Source organism: Cucumis sativus, unplaced genomic scaffold (genome assembly GCF_000004075.3).
Source record: "Cucumis sativus cultivar 9930 unplaced genomic scaffold, Cucumber_9930_V3 scaffold132, whole genome shotgun sequence".
In the NCBI taxonomy this organism is placed as follows: domain Eukaryota; kingdom Viridiplantae; phylum Streptophyta; class Magnoliopsida; order Cucurbitales; family Cucurbitaceae; genus Cucumis; species Cucumis sativus.
The window spans coordinates 21,096-42,462 of NW_022279534.1; the positions used below are offsets into that span (position 1 = coordinate 21,096).

The 21,367-nt window shown below is 40.0% G+C and overlaps 1 protein-coding gene and 1 long non-coding RNA gene across 2 annotated transcripts; one reads left to right on the forward strand and one right to left on the reverse strand.

Annotated features, from left to right (window-relative positions):
• Positions 1–368: 368 nt before the first annotated feature.
• Positions 369–5,102, reverse strand: LOC116405630. Its single transcript, XM_031889559.1, has 3 exons — positions 4,056–5,102; positions 3,777–3,971; positions 369–3,511 (listed from the first exon to the last, which is right to left on the reverse strand). The coding sequence occupies exons 1-3, from the start codon at positions 5,100–5,102 to the stop codon at positions 1,970–1,972; spliced, it is 2,784 nt and encodes a 927-aa protein (XP_031745419.1). The 3' UTR covers positions 369–1,969.
• Positions 5,103–6,306: 1,204 nt separating this feature from the next.
• Positions 6,307–8,778, forward strand: LOC116405637. The gene is made up of 3 exons (XR_004218730.1): positions 6,307–7,883; positions 7,976–8,048; positions 8,232–8,778. It is a non-coding gene; the product is annotated as an uncharacterized LOC116405637 (long non-coding RNA).
• The last annotated feature ends 12,589 nt before the right edge of the window (positions 8,779–21,367 follow it).

Consider the following 21,367-nt stretch of genomic DNA (forward strand, 5'->3'; position numbering starts at 1 on the left):
GTAAGGGCTATGACTAGGGCGAATAACCCCTGCTTGAAGCATCTCGACCACCAGTTTTTCTATTTCTTCTTTCTGCACATGACCGTATTTGTAAGGTCTTACGTTGATAGGTTTATGGTCAGGTAGGGTTAATATTCGGTGATCAATAGCTCTTTTTGGAGGTAATTTCTTCGGTGTCTCAAATATCTCCGCATAATACTTGAGCAGGGATCGGATCATAGATATTTCCTCCTCATCTCCTTTTAATCTTGTCCCCAGTTCATATTCATTCTCTACTTCCATCTCATAATTCTGGAATTCTAAGAGGAAGCCTTGATCTTCTATATGTAAGGATTCAACTTGCTTACTTCACTATTTCTCCCTTACAATGGCCAAAAGCAGAGGTAGCCCTCTGCTATCTTTATTTATATATAGCCAAAATGAGTACAGAAAAACATAAAGATTCAAGAAAAACAAGGAATAATAAAGACAAACCCAGCTTCCTCTAGGGAAAGACTGGATATTCATCTAGGCTAAGCAGCCGCCAACTTCAGGATAAAAATAAAACCTACCTCCCCTAGACCTAAAAAACCTATTTATATTCCTTCTCTCATCTTTCTCTTATTTCTGTGCCTGGGCCCCACCTGCAGGATCTCCTCCTCTTTTTCCTTCCTCATTATTAATTTGTCCAGTAACTTTTCTGCCCCTCCTTTGATATGTATGAATAATTGGAGGTCTTACAATACCCCGGGGCTCCAAGTTCACCTTGTCCTCAAGGTGAAACTGAGGGAACTGCTGATTCAATAGGTAAACTGATTCCCACGTTGCTTCACTGTCTGGTAAGTTCTTCCATTTGATCAGCCACTCATTGCCTCCTAGCTCCTTGTTCCACCTTATTCCCAGCACGTTTTCCGGCCACAATTGTAGTTCAAAATCCTCAGTTAGTATAGGCTGTTGTTGCTGGAATACATGTTGTTTTCCCAACTTCAGTTTCAGTTGAGACACGTGAAAGACATTGTGAATGGCGGCCTCGGGCGGTAGTTGCAATCGATAAGCGACCTCTCCTATCTCTTCAATAACCTCATACGGCCCATAAAATTTTGGGGATAGCTTTTCACATTTCTTCCGAGCTAGTGATCTTTGTCGATAGGGTCGTAGTTTCAAATACACTTCATCCCCAATTTTGAATTTGAGCTCCCTGCGGTTTCGGTCTGCCATTTTCTTCATTCTATTTTGTGCTATGCATAGGTTTTCCTCCAGTGCATTGAGTGCTAAATCTCTCTCCTTCAACATGACTTCTACGTCATTGTTAGGAGATTGCTTCCATCCATATGACAGCAGTGGCGGGGGAGTTCTTCCAAAAACAGATTGGTAAGGAGTAGTTTTGGTGGATGCGTGGAAGGTTGTGTTATACCATAATTCCGCCCAAGGGATCAGTTTATCCCATTTCTTCGGTTGTTCATTGCAAAAGCATCTCAAATAGGTCTCTAGGCATCTGTTTACCCTCTCGGTTTGTCCATCGGTTTGGGGATGGAATGCCGTGCTTCTCTTCAAAATGGTGCCCATGGTAGTGAACAACTCCTTCCAGAAATTGCTAAGGAAGATCTTATCACGGTCGGTAATAATGGACTTGGGTATTCCATGTTTGCTGACCACTTTTTCCAAAAAAATTGAAGCCACTTGCTTGGCTGTGTACGGGTGTTTCAGAGGCAAGAAGTAGGAGTACTTACTTAGGCGGTCGACGACTACCATAATCACGTTGTAACCTCCTGCTATTGGCAGCCCTTCAATAAAATCCATGGTCCAATCCTCCAATATCTTGTCGGGATAGGAATGGGTTGCAGAACTCCCGCAGGCTTAGTAGCTTCGAACTTATTACGTTGACAAGTGTCACATTCTTCTACATATCTCTTGATATCAGCCTTCATTCCTTTCCAAAATAGTTCCCCACTCATTCTTTTATAGGTTCTCAAGAATCCCGAGTGCCCTCCTAATATGGAATCATGGAACGTGTGTAGAAGACTCGGAATGAGGGAGGAATTTCGGGCAGCACCATCCTTCCTTTATATAGCAGCCTGCCATTGTTCCACTGGTATTTCCCACCTTGATCCACCTCTCCCTTAAGTTCGGCAATAATTTTCTGAAGTTCTTGATCCATTTCAACTTCCTTCTCTATTATCTCTATATCAACTATGCCTGTGGTTGTCATTGTATTTAACTCCACCGAATGGTCCTTCCTTGAGAGAGCATCCGCCACCTTATTCTGCAGACCCGGCTGGTATAAGATCTCAAAGTCATACCCCAAAAGTTTTGTGAGCCACTTTTGGAATTGAGGCTGAACTTCCCTCTGTTCTAACAGAAATTTCAGAGCCTTCTGATCTGAAACAATTGTGAACTTTCTGCCCAGGAGATAATGTCTCCATTTTTGCACCGAAAGGACAACCGCCATCAATTCCCTTTCATAGATCGACTTACCCTGGGCCCTTGGGGACAGTTTCTGGCTGAAGAATGCGATGGGATGACCATCTTGTGATAAAACTGCACCTAAACCTACTCCTGAAGCATCAGTTTCGATTGTGAAGGGCTGAGACCAATCCGGCAATGCTAATACCGGTAAGGTTGTCATTGCTAGCTTCAGCTGGTCAAACGCTATTGTAGCTTCCTCATTCCAATGGAATGCATTTTTCTGAAGTAATTTGGTTAAGGGTGCAGCTATTTCTCCATAGCTTTTCACAAATCTTCTATAATACCCAGTCAGTCCAAGGAATCCCCTCAGCCCAGTTATATCTTTCGGCCGTGGCCAATTTACCATACTGCGAATCTTGTCCTCATCAGCCTCCACTCCTCTGCTGGAAATCAGATGACCCAAATATTGAACTTGGGAATGAGCAATGACACATTTAGACCTATTTGCAAACAATTCATGGTCCCTCAAGATAGCAAAAACCATTCCTAAATGTTTCATGTGTTCATCTATGTCCACACTATAAACTAGAATGTCATAAAAAAAAACCAGGACACACCTTCGAAGGAATGGTTTGAACACCTCGTTCATGAGAGATTGGAAGGTGGCAGGAGCATTCGTAAGGCCGAAAGGCATCACCAAGAACTCATAATGTCCTTCATGCGTGTGGAAAGCTGTTTTCTCCACATCTTCCTCCCTCATCCTAATCTGGTGGTATCCAGATTTAAGGTCTAACTTTGAGAAAGCTGTCGCACCATGAAGTTCATCTAAGAGTTCTTCGATCACGGGAATTGGAAATTTATCAGCCACCGTTACTTGATTGAGTTTCCTGTAATCTACACAAAATCTCCACCCTCCATCTTTATTCTTCACTAAGAGGACCGGGCTCGAATATGGGCTGCGGCTTGGACGAATCACCCCAGCTTGTAACATTTCTAACACCAATTTTTCAATCTCTTCCTTTTGTACATGGCCATACTTATATGGTCTTACATTAATTGGTTTCTGATCGGCCACGGTCAGAATGCGATGGTCTATGGCTCTCCTTGGCGGTAAACCGTGGGCAACCTAAAGACATCTGCATATTGCTCGAGCAATCGCTGAACCATGGGTAATCCTTCTTCCTTCCCTTCAATTCAGCTTCTGTTTCCGATTCTCCTTCATAGTTTACTTCATAGTTTTGGAATTCCAAGAGGAATCCTTGGTCCCCGGATTGCCACGTTTTCTCTAAGGTTCTCAATGAACATTCTGACTTCGTTAGAGAAGGGTCACCTTTTAGGATTATTCTTCTACCCTTCATCCAAAACGTCATGGTTAGGGATGGCCAGTGAACCTTCATGGTTCCTGTCGAATCTAGCCATTGCATCCCAAGCACCAAGTCTACCGTTCCTAACTCTACCGCTAGGAAATCTGCTACGATTGTTAACTCTTTTAACTTCACCTTCACCCTCTTGCAAATCCCACTTCCTTCACATTGGTTGTCATTCCCAATGGTAACTCCAAAACGAGTTCCCGGATCGATGCTCAGCTGTAGTTCATCTACCAACACTTAGCTGATGAAGTTATTGGTCGCCCCGCTGTCAATCAGAATAACTACTTCCCTTCCGTTCACATGTCCTTTTAATTTCATCGTCCCCTTTGATGTAACTCCCGTGATCAACCTCAATTCAATAGGGTTATCCATATTCAATTCCAGATGATTCAGTTCTATTACTTCGCTTGCCTCATCCTCTGTATCCTCTTCCCTTTTGTGGTCTTCTTCCTCATTTAGTATAAGGAGCATCAACTCTCTTTTTTCTCTCCCTTTACATCGATGGCCTGGGGCGTACTTTTCATTACATCTGAAACAAAGCCCCTTATCCAGCCTTGCTCTAAATTCCGTATCCGACAGCCGTTTAATTGGGAGATCTTTTTTCTGGTAATCATTTTTCAATGGAATAGTTACCTGCTTCATCACAAACTCTGTCTTTTTACTTTCTGTCTTCTCATTTTTTCCTTGAAATTTGCTGCTGTTCTCATTCCTTTTGGGCTCAACTATATCCAACTCTTCCATCGCCAGTTTTAATGCTATATTCCTATCATTCGCCAGCTGAGCTTCCTTCATACATTCCTCTAAAGTTTGAGGGTGTCTGCTGATTACTTCCGCTTGCAGTGAGGGTTCCAGACCCGTTAAAAACGCATCCAGCAGAACACTTTCTGCCATGTCCGGGAGGGGGGCTGAGTATGTAACAAACTTCTTAACGTACTCGCTGTATGAGACTTCTTGCTTAATACGGATTAATCTTGCCCCCAAGCTCTGCTGTCCTGTATCATTAAAGAAATCAAACATCCTTTCCTTCAAGTCCTCCCAAGATTCCACCCTCTTTCTACGATTACTCCATCTAAACCAGTCTACCTCTTCCTGTCCAAAACTCACGACTGCTACTTTGACCTTCTCAGCTTCCGGTAAGTCATTTATATCAAAAAAATGTTCTGCTCGGTACGCCCAGGATTCAGGGTTCACCCCTGTAAACAGTGGCATTTCTAATTTTTTGTACTTACTTCGGTCTGCGCTGCTTCCACCCGACTCGACTGTGGTTCCGGCCTCTTCCAGTTTTCCCTTCAGTTTCAACCTGATGTCGTCCGTTAGTCCCTGCTTCTTCTTTTTTCTTAGCACCATGGTTTTCTCTTAGCTCGCCTGTCATTCGATCCATCGATTTCTTCATTTCCAGCATCATCTCCTTCAGACTCATAATTTCCTTTTCAGTACCTTCTACCCGATCTTCTATCTGTCTTTGAGCCATCAGACGCGTGATCACCCCCAGTGTGGAGGCTCTGATACCAATATATAAGGATTCAACTTGCTTACTTCACTATTTCTCCCTTACAATGGCCAAAAACAAAGATAGCCCTCTGCTATCTTTATTTATATATAGCCAAAATGAGTACAGAAAAACATAAAGATTCAAGAAAAACAAGGAATAATGAAGACAAACCCAGCTTCCTCTAGGGAAAGACTGGATATTCCTCTAGGCTAAGCAGCCGCCAACTTCAGGATAAAAATAAAACCTACCTCCCTAGACCTAAAAAACCTATTTATATTCCTTCTCTCATCTTTCTCTTATTTCTGTGCCTGGGCCCCACCTGCACGATCTCCTCCTCTTTTTCCTTCCTCATTATTAATTTGTCCAATTACTTTTCTGCCCCTCCTTTGATATGTATGAATAATTGGAGGTCTTACACTATATCCCACGTTTTTTCCAATGTCTTCAAAGAACATTCAGGTTTCACTAAGGATGGATCTCCTCTTAACACGATTTGCTTGTCTTTTGCCCAAAAGGTCATGGTTAATGATGGCCAATGTACCTTCATTGTGCCGGTGGTATCTAGCCATTGCATCCCTAAAATCACGTCAATATTTCCTAGTTCCACCACTAGAAAATCAGTTATAACTGTCATTTCTTTCAATCTCAGTTCCACCTTTCTGCAAATACCTTTCCCTTTACAGCGGGTCCCGTCTCCAATAGTCACTCCAAATTGTGTACCGGGTTCAATGTTCAACCCTCCTTCCATTGCCACTGCTTCATGGATGAAGTTGTTCGTAGCTCCACTGTCGACGAGAATCACCACCTCCTTCCTTTTACATGCCCCTCAGTTATATGTCCCTTTGGATGTTAACCCCGTGAGTGTCTTCAATTCAATTTCGGTGGTTTCAGCAACAACTAACTGGTTCAGCTCCATTACTTCTTCGGTCTCTTCCATTTTGACTTCCTCCCCGCCACTCTCTTCTTCGTTAAGTATAAATAACATTAATTCCCTTTTCTCTCTCATCTTGCATCGGTGTCCCGGTGAGTACTTCTCACTGCATCTAAAAACACAAACCCTTGTCCAATCTTGCTCTGAATTCCGTGTCCAAGAGTCTTTTAACTGGAGGTTCATTTTTCTGGTAGTTTCCTTTAATGGGAATAGTGACTTGCTTCATGGGGAACTCAGTCTTCTTTGGTGAACTTTTATCTTGACTGCTTTGTCCCTTGCTTGAGCCTCCTCCTTCCCTAGTCACACTGTTTACCCATTCTGCCTTGGCTAATTTCAAGGCTAGGTTTCTGCCACTTACCAGTTGTGCCTCCTTCATACATTCCTCTAAGGTTTGAGGATGTCTACTAATAACTTCTGCTTGAAGAGCCGGTTCTAGACCAGTCACGAATGCATCTAAGAGCACGCTTTCAGCCATGTGCAGTAGTGGTGCAGAATATTGTACGAATTTCTTGACATGATCATTATAGGATCCATCTTGTTCTATTCGAATCAGCCTTGCACCTAAGCTCTTCTGCCCAGAATCTCGAAAAAATTCAAACATCCTTACCTTCAAATCTTCCCATCCTTCCACCTTCTTTCTATGGTTACTCCAACGGTACCAATCGATTTCATCTTGTCCGAAACTAACCACTGCTACTTTAGTATGCCATCCAAATTAACTTTCTCCATGGATACTCTTCACCACTTTAGCCCAAAGGGAATTCTTTTCATTTATAAATCTCCATCCCCATTTAGCAAGAAGGTTGCATTTTTTTAACGTTGCACCATCGACGCCGATTCCACCATCCTCTTGCGAACAAGACACCACCTTCCAATTAATCACTTTATGAATCATCTTTTCTGGCATTAAGAATATAGACATATAGTGTGTAGGTATATGTGAAAAAACCGACTTACAAAGTGTGTCCCAACCTCCACTAAAGAGACAATATCTTTTCCACTTATCTAGTTTAACTTGGATTTTATCTATTTCTTGAAATTACATAAGGAGTAGAGAGAGGGCTCCAAGCCGAAGCAGTTATGGAAAACATCTCCAATTTACAGCAAGTTAAAGCAAAAACAAAAAAAAAAAAACCGCAGTTCAAAAAAACTGGGCATCTTGCTTCCTTCTAATTGAAAGTTCTGCTGTTTCTGTCAAGTCAAATTGACCACAAAATGCTCAAATGAGATTCTTCAATAGGAATACATAAAAAAAAAAAATATGTAAAAGAATTTTCAATGTTTAATATAATATGTAAAATAATTTTCTTATATTGGAATTGGCAGATGGCTGAGGGCCTTCGTGAAACGTGGGAGAGAAGCGATAACATTATCGTTCAAAAAATTCAGGAGTAAGTATTTATGTGAAAGGCCATATTCTTTGGCCATTTGACCTTATTTATGATTGAATTATTTGGATGGAAATGATAAACTACACATTATTGTCTGCTTGAGTTGTGATCTTGATTATGGGCTATTTGGTATTTTGCCTACAAACTGTATAGTTAATTATCTGTTAGCTTTTGTTTTCCTGTCACAGCTTTATGTTTCTGTGGCTAATTGTAGCCAAAAGTTTTATTTATCGATCTTATTTTTCACAGCATAAATGAAACCGCGTTTCAAGCATCAAATGCTGCTACATCATTCAAGGAAATTCGTCGTAGAGGTCCGTAAGTTTTTTCCTTTGGTGCTGTGATACTAACCTGTTTGAATAAAGGAATCTGACTTGGTCTTTTCCTCTTTAACATTATGGATTAGGTCTTTCTCTTTACCAAATTTCGTAGCTGAACTTTAAGAAGCAATCAAACCGGTGTTAACTTCTTATATAAAGGTTAGTGCTAACTGCTAAGCTTATTTCTAAGATGAAAGATGCTTTTATCCCCTCCCCAAAGAATATCATTACTATTTATGTTGTATATCTGCTAACTAATTCTTGCATAGCATCTGGTTTGATAAATAAAGTAAAGTTTCTGACATGGAGGTTTTCAAGTTGGAATATATATTTATGTTTTAGGTAGATTCCCAAACTTTGAAGAAACGCTGCAGTACTGAGGTAATTGAACGTTGTAAGGCAGAGCATTGGGCTTACCGGAGCCAAGGTATCTTCTTCGATAACAAGTAAGGATAGTCCTGATACTACCTTTCTTTTGTTATTGAAGTTTATTGTTCCTTCTCTCTTGTTTGGTGGTTGTGCACCTATATTGATTTGTACTTCTGTTAATTAATTATAGTCCTTCTCTCTTGTTTGAGTAATTATTGTCTACCATTTTGTTAGCAAAGGCTTCCCATGGAAATTTAGTTTGTTGTGCTGCATGTCCAAGATGATTTTCGTGATTTTAGTTTTAGATACATAAAAGGGATTTTGCATCACAACATGAATGACTATTTCTAAATATGAACCTACAATAACCCCAAATGAATACCGGATTAAATTGGAAACAGGGCAGATAGAGAGTGAGATGGAGAGTGTTTGTGTGTGCTTTAGAGTAGTTTTAAGCACATTTTTTAGATTTGTTTAACACTAAGTTTGTTTCACTTGCACAATTGGTTGCCATTTTAGGTCTCAAAGTGCATTTTCACTCATTTTGAACTTTTTGTTAGTTTGTGAGTTACGAACTTACACTTAAGCACTGTTAGGTCGTTTCAAACACATTTTGTGTTTGTTTGGAACTAAGCTTGTTTAGACATTTGATTGACATGTTGGGTCTCCAAGTGCTTTTTTCCACACTTTTTGAAATTTTGGTAGGTTGTGAGTCACGAACTTACGCTTGAGTATTGTTTGGTCCGTTTGAAAGCTTAGACACATTTTGAACTCTTTTTAAGATAACTTGAAACTAAGTTCATTGCACTTACATACTTCGTTGCCGTTTTGGGTCTCGAAGTACCTTTTTCACACTTTTTGAAATTTTGGTAGGTTGTGAGTTACAAACTTACCCTTAAGCATTGTTTGGTTGTTTTGAAAATTCAAGTGATAGTTACACACGTTTTGAATACATTTTAGGTTAGATTGAGTTTGTTGCACTTGGTTGTCATTTTTGGTCTTGAAATGCTTTTTTCAAACTTTTTGGTAGATTATGAGTTACGAACTTACACTTAGGATTTGCTAAATCGTTTTGAAAACTCAAGTAATACATAGACACGTTTTGAGCACGTTTTAGGTTGGTTTGAACTAAGTTTGTTGCACTTACACACTTGGTTGCCATTTTGGGGATTGTAGTGCTTTTTTCACAATATTTGAACTTTTTTCGTAGGTTATGAGTTACGATCCTACACGTAAGCTGTTTTAGGACATTTTGAAAGTTCAAGTGATACTTAGACACGTTTTAAACTCGGTTTAGGTTAGTTCGAAACTAAGTTTGTTGACCTTATCCAATTGGTTGCCATTTTCGGTCTTGAAGTGCCCTTTTCACACTTTTTGAACTTTTTGGTAGGCTATGGGTTACCAACTTACACTTAAACTTTGTTAGGTTGTTTTGAAAGTCCAAGTGATACTTAGACACGCCTTGACCACTTTTTAGGTTGGTTTGGAACTAAGTTTGTTGCACTTGCGCACTTGGTTGCCATTTTGGGTCGTGTAGTGTTTCCTTTTTTTCCATACTTCTTGAACTTTTTGGTAGGTTATGAGTGATGAATTTACAAATAAACATTCTTAGGTCGTTCTGAAAGTTCAAGTGATACTTAAACACGGTTTGAAATTTTTTTAGATTTGTTTAAGACTAAGTTTGTTTCACTTGCATACTTGGTTGCCATTTTAGGTCTCAAAGTGCATTTTTCACGCATTTTGATTTTTTTGTTAGTTTGTGAGTTACGAACTTACACTTAACGATTGTTAGGTCGTTTTAAACACATTTTGCGTTGGTTTGAAACTAAGTTTGTTGCACTTACACATTGGATTGAAATGTTGGGTCTTGAAGTACTTTTTTTCACACTTTTTGAAATTTTTTTAGGTTGTGAGTTACGAACTTACGCTTGAGTATTGTTTGGTCGGTTTGAAATCTTAGACACGTTTTGCACTCTTTTTAGGATGGCTTGAAACTAAGTCCGTTGCACTTACATACTTCGTTGCCATTTTGGGTCTTGAAGTGCTTTTCTTACACTTTTTGAAATTTTGGTAGGTTGTGAGTTACAAACTTACACTTAAGCATTGTTTGGTGGTTTTGAAAGTTTAAGTGATACGTACACATGTTTTGAATACATTTTAGGTTAGATTGATTTTGTTGCACTTGGTTGTCATTTTTGGTCTTGAAATGCTTTTTTCAACCTTTTTGGTAGATCATTACGAACCTACATTTAGGATTTGCTAGGTCGTTTTGAAAACTCAAGTAATACCTAGACACGTTTTGAGCACGTTCTAGGTTGGTTTGAACTAAGTTTGTTACAATTACACACTTGGTAGCCATTTTGGGTCTTGTAGTGCTTTTTTCACACTATTTGAACTTTTTTCGTAGGTTATGAGTTACGAATCTCAACGTAAGCTGTTTTAGGTCGTTTTGAAAGTTCAAGTGATACTTAGACACATTTTGTTCAAGTGATACTGTTTTAGGTCGTTTTGAAGTGAACTTTTTTCTTCTTGTATTGACTGTTTTACTATTTCTTCATGGTTTGTATTCATGGTATTTAGTTTCGTACTGAATCTTTCATGTTCTGGTAAACATTGCAGAAACACATAATTTCATCAATCTGTCAAAGAGTTGAAGGAGAAGACAGAAGAACTTAAAGGTCACATGAAGACCTAAAAGTTAGGTAATTTTTTGAAAACTTTTTTCTTTGTCTTGCTTAGTTTTAGTGGTATTTGTTAACAGGCTGAGACATACTCTTGTATGCCAAGGCTGGGTGGCCAATTCAATGGATGGCCTGAGACGGTGAAATGACGAGTGTAGACAATCGAGCAGATTTACAAGTAGGAGGATGGTGTTTGGTCTTACTCAAAAGCTACTGCTAGAAAGGTGATTCTCCCTTTATTTACACATGTTATCTATATTTAATTACTGTTTTTATGTGATGGTGAATAAATATTTAAGTTGTTTCAAGTTTGTACATCATGCTTGAGTTAATACATTTCTCAACTCGCACTAATTTTAAAGTTGAGACTAAGTTTGTTGCACTTACACACTTGGTTGCCATTTTGGATTTTGGAGTGCTTTTTCTACATTTTTTGAACATTTTGGTAGGTTATGATTTATGAAGTAAGACTAAAGCATTATTAGGTCGTTTTTAAAGTTCGAGTGATACTTAAACATTTTTTGAACACCTTTTAGGTTGTTACAAACTAAGTTAGTTTTACATACAGCCATGGTTGCCATTTTGAGTCTTGAAAGATTTTTTTTCACACTTTTTGAAATTTTTGGTAAGTTATGAGTTATAAACTTACACTTAAGCGTTGTTAGGTTGTTTGAAAACTTATACGTGTTTTGAATACTTGTTAGGTTTGTATAGAACTAAGTTCGTTGCACTTACACACTTGACATTTTGGGTTTTGGAGTGTCTTTTTAAAAAATTTTGAACTTTTTGCTAGTTTATGACTTATGAACTTGTATTGAATATTTGTTAGGTCGTTTTGATAATTCAAGTGATACTTAGAAAATGCAACCGAGCTTAAACAATTCCGCTCATTTTTCTAAAATTTTTAGTTTAACCTATTGAATAAAATTCGATGGAAATTCTTGTTTTCTTTTTGTAGGAATAAAAGGAAATGAAATATAACCAAACTTGGGATCTTTGCAAACAATCTTCCATGAAGAAACTAGGCTACAAGTGGTTTGGGGTTTGGGTTTTTAGGGCTTAGGGCTTTTAGGGCTTTTTGGGCTTATGGCTTAGGGCTTTTAGCGCTTTTAGGGCTTTTAGGGCGCTTAGGGCTTTTAGGTTTTAGGGCTTAGGGCTTTTAGGGCTTATGGCTTTAGGGTTTAGGGTTTAGGGGTTTAGGGTTTAGGGCGCTTAGGGCTTTTAGGGATTTTAGGGCGCTTAGGGATTTTAGGTTTTAGGGCTTAGGGCTTTTAGGGATTATGGCTTAGGGCTTAGCGCTTTTAGGGCTTAGGGCTTAGGGCTTAGGGCTTTAAGGGCTTTAAGGGTATTTAGGGATAAGGGATTTTAGGGCTTTTAGGGCTTTTAGGGCATTTAGGGCTTTTGGGGCTTTTAGGGCTTTTAGGGCTTAGGGCGTTTGGCTTAGGGCTTTTAGGGCTTAGGGATTAGGGCTTGGGCTTTTAGGGCTCGGGCTTTGGGCTCTTTGGGCTTTTAGGACTTTTAGTGCTCTTAGGGCTTTTTGGGCGCTTAGGGCTTATGACTTTTAAGGCTTAGGGCTTTGGGCTTTGGGCTTTTAGGGCTTTTAGGGCTTTTAGGGCGCTTATGGCTTTTAGCTTTTAGGGCTTAGGGCTTTTTGGTCTTTTAGGGCTTAGGGCTTAGGGCTTAGGCTTTTAGGGCTTTCAGGGCTTGGGCTTTGGGCGTTTAGGGCTTTTAGGGCTTTTAGGACGCTTAGGGCTTTTAGGTTGTAGGGCTTAGGGCTTTTAGGGCTTATGGCTTTTAGGGCTTAGCGCTTAGGGCTTAGGGCTTAGGGCTTTTACGGCTTTTACGGCTTTTACGACTTTTAGGGCTTTTAGGACTGAGGCCTTAGGGCTTAGGCCTTAGGGCTCAGGGCTCAGGGCTTAGGGCTTAGGGCTTAGGGTTTAGGGTTTAGGGTTTAGGGTTTAGGGTTTAGGGATTAGGGCTTAGTTCTTGTGCTTTTATTGCTTAGGGCTTAGGGCTTGTAGGGCTTAGGGCTTATGGCTTAGGGCTTGGGCTTTTAGGGCTTGGGTTTTTAGGGCTTGGGCTTTGGGCTTTTAGGGCGTTTAGGGCTTTTAGGGCGCTTAAGTCGTTTATGGCTTTTAAGGCGTTTAGGGCTTAGGGCTTTGAGGGCTTAGGGGTTTTGGCTTACGACTTAGGGCTTGGGATTTTAGGGCTTAGGGCTCGGGCTTTGTGCTTTTAGGACTTTTAGTGCTCTTAGGGCTTTTTGGGCGCTTAGGGCTTATGACTTTTAAGGCTTAGGGCTTTGGGCTTTTAGGGCTTTTAGGGCTTTTAGGACTTTTAGGGCTTTTAGGGCGCTTATGGCTTTTAGCTTTTAGGGCATAGGCCTTTTTGGGCTTTTAGGGCTTAGGGCTTAGTGATGTAATTCAAAGTTGGATTGATTTTTCAAAAGAATTCTCTGCCAATAATGGCTAAGATAAGGGTATTTATTGAGAATTTGTAAGTAGTTACAATTAGTTGAAATAACTGTTTATGAAACAGCCTTAACTGTTAAACAGTTTAACTGTTTAAACTGTTTTACTAACTAACTACAGCTGTTTAACCATAGCTTTATTCTATATTACATCATTCCACCCCATTAGCATCAAACTCGTCCCGAGTTTGTCATGAAAGTTGAAATCCATCTGGTGCAATGGAGTATGACCAAACCAACCTCCTACATTTTGGACAAAAATATTGTGATCGAAGGGATAAAATCGAGACAAAAAATCAAATATGGCCACTAAAAGATGAATCTCTCCATCGGCCATAAACCCAAAAGAGACGTTCCCTTCAATCTCATTTAAAGTCATCTTCAAAGAATCAATTTCAAAAGAATAAACTTTTGAAGAAAATCCTTCGTTAATCTTTTTCGTTATAGGGAGTAAGACTACCTTTCTTCCCATCCATTGAAACTCATATGTATTTTCTCTCCCTTTGTGTAATGATTGAGTATCATACTGCCAAGGTCTTCCTAGTAGGAGATGGCATACATCCATCTCAATGACATCACAAACAATTTGGTCTTTGTAGGCGTTTCCAATGGAGAGAGGGACTGTACAGATTTCGCTGACCGTGGCTTCTCCTCCTTTTCTCACCCAACCTATCTTGTAAGGGTTTGGATGTGCTTCAGCCTTTAGATTCAAGACTGTTACTAATTTCTTTGCTACGAAGTTTTCACTGCTGCCGCTGTCTATGATTATATCACATACTCTTCCGTTTATGGTGCATCTTGTCTTGAAAAGACAGTGGCGTTGCAGGTTCTTTTCTTCCTTGGGCGTAATTAGTAACCGGTGGATAACACAAGAGACCCTTTCCCCATCATCTGCTTCAATCAGTTCAGTTTCTTCCTCTGCTTCTATACTGTCTTCACTTGTCTGTCCTCCTTCTTCGGCTATTGCAATGGTTCTTCTTTGCGGACAGTTGTTGGACAGGTGGCCAGTTTGGCCACATCGGAAGCATTTTCCTAATGACGGGCGGGAGTAGTTGTTCTGACCACTAGGCTTGAACGTCTGTTCTTTCTTTCTTTCAACGGCTACTTCTTGATTATCAATCTCTTTCCCTTTTGCTTTTGTTGAGGTTGAAGGTTGGTCGTTTGTTTTGCTTTTTGTCGAATTTGTTTCCCATGCTGATCTTCTATTTAGATTCTTGGATCGAATTGCAATCATCTCCTCTACCGTTTCTGCAAATGATATTGCTTCAGACAGGAAACGGAATGGTTGTAGTCTGACCTTTTCCTTGATGTCGAATCGAAGGCCTCCCACAAATCTTGCAACCTGGTGCTGTTCATTTTCGCTTAGGTTTGTTCTTGCACTCAGGCGGTGGAATTCTTCAATGTACTCAGCTACTGTCCGGACACCTTGGCGGCAGTTTTGGTACTGATTGTATAAAGTTTGTTCGTAGTTTGGTGGTAAGAATCTTGCCTTCAATAATTTTTTCATCTTTTCCCATGAGCGAACCGGTTGTTTCCCGCATCTTTGTCTATTGATTTCTAACTGATCCCACCAAGCTGATGCACCAACCCTTAATTTTAAGGCTACTAGGTGGACTTTCTTGCGTTCAGGCGTATCCATGTAGTTGAAGAAGTTTTCAGTACTCTTTATCCAGTCCAAGAATGCTTCTATGTTTCGTTTGCCATCATACATGGGAAGGTTAATCTTCATCTTATAATCGTGGTATTCTCCTCTTCTGGCCTCAATTCTTTGGTTATTTCTTCCTGCTCGTGCTTCATCATTGAAGTTCCACATGTTTCCTTGTTTATCCCCGCTTGAAGAATCATCTTCTTGGGTTTCTTGCCAAGCTTCTTGATCTTCTTGAAAGTCTTCGTCAAGCTGTTGCTGTATAGCGTAACCGGGTCTCCTTCTTTGAAGTCCTCGTGGATTGTTCATGTTTCTAACGTATCCCCTTGCTCGCCGGCCTCTTGTTTCACCAAAACGTTGGTCGTTTTGGAAGTTAATTTCATTCCGTGGTGGTGGCTGTGGGAATTCTCCTCTTCGGTTTAACAGTTCGACACTTTCCATCAACCTATCAAATTTGTTGTGGAGATCTCCCAAAGATTCTTCAACAGCCAGCAAGCGAACTGTTGATGTCTTTGGAGAGAGGACGGTGATTTCCTCCGCCGCTTCTTGCACACGGTTTTCCCCCGTGCCAGGGTTGTTAACTCTTCGGCCAGCCATTCCGTCCAAGAATCGGGGCTGCTCTGATACCAATTTGATGTAATTCAAAGTTGGATTGATTTTTCAAAAGAATTCTCTGCCAATAATGGCTAAGATAAGGGGTATTTATTGAGAATTTGTAAGTAGTTACAATTAGTTGAAATAACTGTTTATGAAACAGCCTTAACTGTTAAACAGTTTAACTGTTTAAACTGTTTTACTAACTAACTACAGCTGTTTAACCATAGCTTTATTCTATATTACATCACTTAGGGCTTAGGCTTTTAGGGCTTTCAGGGCTTGGGCTTTGGGCGTTTAGAGCACAATTACTTCCAGTCTCTGGTCGATAAGTACCCAAGGAAGGTAAATTCCAGCGAAGAAAGTCGAGAGCTCCTTAGTTGATCACAAATCCTTCCAAATTCTTTGTTCGTAGACTAATTTGAAATTCTTCCAATATGGATCCATGCTGTCTTTTATATCCATAAGATACCAATTAGATTGTGTTAATTATTGTTTATAAGAAAATAAGTTCAATAGAAAAAAATATATATAGCAGAAGAAGCGCATGAATAAGAAAGAAACAATAAGGAACAATAATTACTTCCTCCAGCCCTTCGCCAGCATATGGTTGAGGGAACAGCATCACCAAACTTATCCTCAAAAATCAGTTTTCCAGACTTGATATTCCATAGACGAAATTTGCAGTCTTCTCCACCTAAAACCAGAATATATTTGGTGCAAGCTCATGTTACCAGGAACTCCGAGATTTCTGAATATAAAGAAATTGAGCATGCACTGAAATGAACTACCAGATGTGACAAACGTCTCGGTGGGATCAACTCCAAGCTGTACACGGGTTATGGAAAACATCTCCAATTTACAGCAAGTTAAAGAAAAAAAAAGAAGAGAAAAACAGCAGTTAAAAAAAACTGGGCATCTTGCTTCTTTCTTATTGAAAGTTTGGCCGTTTCTTTCAAGTCAAATTGACCACAAAATGCTCAAATGAGATTCTTCAATAGGAATATGTAAAAAAAATATAATATGTAAAAGAATTTTTGTCAAACGTGGGAGAGAAGCGGTAACATTATCCTTCAAAAAATTCAGGAGTAAATATTTATGTGAAAGGACATATTATTTGGCCATTTGACCTTATTTGTTATTGAATTATTTGGTTGGAAATGATAAACTACACATTATTGTTTGCTTCAGTTGTGATCTTGATTATGGGCTATTTGGTATTTTGCTTACAAACTGTATAGTTAATTATCTGTTAGCTTTTGTTTTCCTGTCACAGCTTTATGTTTATGTGGCTCATTGTAACCGAAAGTTTTATTTATCAATCTTATTTTTCACAGCATAAATGAAACTGTGTTTGAAGAATCAGGTGCTGCTACATCATTCAAGGAAATTCGTCGTAGAGGTCCGTAAGTTTTTTCCTTTGGAGATGTGATACTAACCTGTTTGAATAAAGGAATCTGACTTGGTCTTTTCCTCTTTAACATTATGGATTAGGTCTTTCTCTTTACCAGATTTCGTAGCTGAACTTTAAGAAGCAATCAAACCGGTGTTAACTTCTTATATAAAGGTTAGTGCTAACTGCTAAGCTTATTTCTAAGATGAAAGATGCTTTTATCCCCTCCCCAAAGAATATCATTACTATTTATGTTGTATTTCTGCTAACTAATTCTTGCATAGCATCTGGTTTGATAAATAAAGTAAAGTTTCTGACATGGAGGTTTTCAAGTTGGAATATATATTTATGTTTTAGGTAGATTCCCAAACTTTGAAGAAACGCTGCAGTACTGAGCATGGCAGCCGGTAGAGAGGGAGAGAGAAAAAAAAGAGGGAGCCAAGCCAGCCGCTTAGGTCAAGTAAAATGCGCGTCGAGATCCCTCGGTTTCAGAATTTTCGTGGGGATCCTCTCCGCTTTTCTTGCCTAAGCAAAACCCGACCCGCCTAGTAGGTCCTTAAAATTTTTCACCCAGCATGGCAGCCGGTAGAGAGGGAGAGAGAAAAAAAAGAGGGAGCCAAGCCAGCCGCTTAGGTCAAGTAAAATGCGCGCCGAGATCCCCCGGTTTCAGAATTTTCGTGGGGATCCTCTCCGCTTTTCTTGCCTAAGCAAAACCCGACCCTGCCTAGTAGGTTCTTACAGTTCTTCACCCATCATGGCAGTCGGTAGAGAGGGTGAGAGAAAACAAAGAGGGAGCCAAGCCACCCGCTTAGGTCAAGTAAAATGCGCGCCGAGATCCCCCGGTTTCAGAGTTTTCGTGGGGATCCTCTCCGCTTTTCTTGCCTAAGCAAAACCCGACCCCGCCTAGTAGGTCCTTATAGTTCTTCCCCTAGCACGGCAGCCGGTAGAGAGGGAGGGAGAAAAAAAAGAAGGAGTCAAGCCAGCTGCTTAGGTCAAGTAAAATGCGCGTCGAGATTGCCTGGTATCAGAGCTTGCATGGGCAACCTCTCCGCTTTAGATGGAACTTGATGAAATGCTTATGTCGAAAGTAGGCATTTCTCTACAGAGTCCTAATGGTCATAGAAATTTATTATGCTTTGTATTTATTTTACTTTGTTGTCAAGAATCAACTTCTTTTCTGATTTGTATGTTTATGTATATGTTGCATCTCTGTCTTGTTATCATGTTGTATTTCATTGTACTCAGTGTTCGTGTAATTGCAATTTTGTTCTTGAAGATATTTTGCTTGAATCAAGTTAGTTCTTTCTATAAGGATCATTTTCTTGTAAGGTTATAACTTCTTGTCCAATTTTTCCAACAAACATTTCAACTTGTAGCAGGTGAATCCCTTCTATATAAGAGCTTAAAAAGAAAAAACAATTGGAACCTTTAACCATAAAATCAAGGTACTGCATCTTATTTGCAATGAATTGCTATAATTTTGTAGAGACTCCACAAATAAAATACTAAATTACCCAAACAGTTGGCAAACAGAGACAGCACTCTGTAGATCTTTATTTATATATAAATGCCAAAAGATACAGTAGAAGGAAATATAAAAGAAAGCAATAAAGATGATAATATCATGTCAAACCTCCCCAGGAAAAGATAGTAGTCCTTCCTAGACCTAGCAGCCTCTACAGACCAAATGAAGACAAAAAGTTAACCTAGCCCCCAATCCCGATAAGGCCTTATTTATAGCTCTTTTCTCATTCTTCCCCGTGGGCCCCACTCTCATGTTCTTTTCCTAATATTCTCCCCTTTTCTGCTGCGTGAGCTTTTACGTTTTTACCCCTCCTTTTGTATGTATGGATAATAGGGGGCCTTACAATACCCCTCGGTTCCAGGTTCACCTTGTCCTCAAGGTGAAAGTCAGGGAATTGTTGGTTCATTTGGAAAACAGATTCCCAAGTTGTTTCACTGTCCGGCAGCCCTTTCCACTTAAGTAACCATTCATTTCCTCCCAATTCCCGATTCCAACGGACTCCCAACACTGTTTCCGGCCATAATTGTAACTCAAACTCTTCCGTTAGCCTAGGTTGCTGGTGTTGAACAGCTTGTTGACTACCCAGTTTCAGTTTTAACTGAGAAATATGGAACACATTGTGGATACTGGCTTCCGGCGGTAACATCAATCTGTACGCAACTGCTCCTATTTCTTCAGTAATTTTGTAGGGTCCGTAATATTTAGGTGCTAACTTTTCACACTTCTTCCGAGCCAAGGAGCGTTGCCGGTAAGGTCTCAATTTCAAGTAGACTTCATCTCCTACCTTAAATTTTAACTCTCTTCTATTTCGATCAGCCATTTTCTTCATCCTGTTCTAGGCTACACACAGGTGTTCTTTTAAGGCATTGATGGCTAAGTCACGTTCCTTCAGCAGCGTGTCAACCTCATTATTAGGAGTTTTCTTGTAACCATAGGATAACAGGGGAGGAGGCGGTCTGCGGTATACCGTCTGGAAAGGGGTCATTTTGGTGGATGCATGGAAGGTGGTATTATACCACAATTCTGCCCATGGAATCAGTCTATCCCATTTTTTTGGTTGTTCATTACAGAAGCATCGCAGATAAGTTTCGAGACATCTATTTACCCTTTCTGTCTGCCCATCAGTTTGTGGGTGAAACGCGGTACTCCTCTTTAGAATAGTTCCCATGGTTGCAAACAGTTCCTTCCAAAAATTACTACGAAAGATTTTATCCCGATCTGTGATAATCGACTTAGGAATGCCGTGCTTGCTTACTATTCTGTCGATGAATATGGAAGCAACTTGCTTGGCTGAAAACGGATGTCTCAATGATATAAAGTAAGAATACTTACTCAGCCGATCAACTACCACCATGATCACATTAACCCCTCCAGCTAGTGGCAACCCCTCAATAAAGTCCATGGTCCAATCTTCTAAGATTCTGTCAGGAATTGGAATTGGTTGAAGTACCCCAGCTGGTTTGGTTGCTTCGTATTTGTTTCTCTGGCAGATCTCGCATTGTTCCACATATTTCTTTATTTCAGCCTTCATACCCCTCCAATATAGTTCTCCACTGATCCTCTTGTAAGTTCTTAAAAATCCAGAATGTCCCCCGAGGATAGAATCGTGGAAAGTATGTAGGATCTTGGGTATAAGTGTAGAAGTTTGAGATACTACCATTCTCCCCTTATAGAGCAATCTTCCTTTTTCCACTTGAAACTTGCTTCCTTCTTCTGCATTTTTCTTCAGATTTTCCATAATTTTCTTAAGTTCAGCATCATTCTCAACTTCCTGCTCGATTAGTTTCACATCAATGATTCCAGTAGTTGTCAAGCTGTGCAGCTCCACCGGTTGCTCCATTCTAGATAGGGCGTCCGCTGCCTTGTTCTGATGTCCGGGTTGATATAAAATCTCGAAATCATATCCAAGGAGCTTTGTCAACCATTTCTGGAATTGGGGCTGTACCTCTCTCTGTTCAAGCAAGAATTTAAGAGCCTTTTGATCTGAAAGTATGGTGAACTTCCTGCCCAGCAAATAATGCCTCCATTTTTGAACTGATAGAACTACAGCCATCAACTCTCTTTCATAGATGGATTTGTTTTGAGCCCTTGTGGATAACTTCTGACTGAAAAAGGCAATCGGGTGGCCATTTTGAGAGATCACCGCTCCTAACCCTACGCCAGATGCATCAGTTTCGATAATAAAGGGAATGTTCCAATCTGGTAATGCCAACACTGGTAGAGTAGTCATTGCTAGCTTCAAATTTTCGAAGGCAGTATTTGCTTCTTCATTCCACTTAAAAGCATTCTTCTATAATAACTTGGTTAGCGGTGCAGCGATCTCTCCATAACCCTTGACAAACCTCCTATAATATCCTGTCAGTCCTAAGAAGCCCCGCAGACCAGATATATTCGTTGGTGGTGGCCAATTAATCATCTTCTTGATCTTATCCTCATCTGCCTCAACTCCTCTTTTGGATATCATATGTCCCAAGTACTGTATTTGAGAATGGGCTATAACGCATTTTTTTTTGTTAGCAAACAGCTGGTTATACTTCAAAACATTGAATACCATGCCCAAATGCTTTGCGTGTTCATCTATATCCGCACTATAAACCAGTATATCATCAAAGAACACCAAAACACAGCGCCGAAGGAAAGGTTTAAATACCTGGTTCATCAAAGATTGGAAGGTTGCCAGAGCATTCGTGAGACCAAACGGCATTACTAGAAACTCATAGTGCCCTTCATGTGTGCGGAACACAGTTTTCTCCACATCTTCCTCTTTCATTCTAATCTGGTGATAACCAGATTTCAGATCTAAT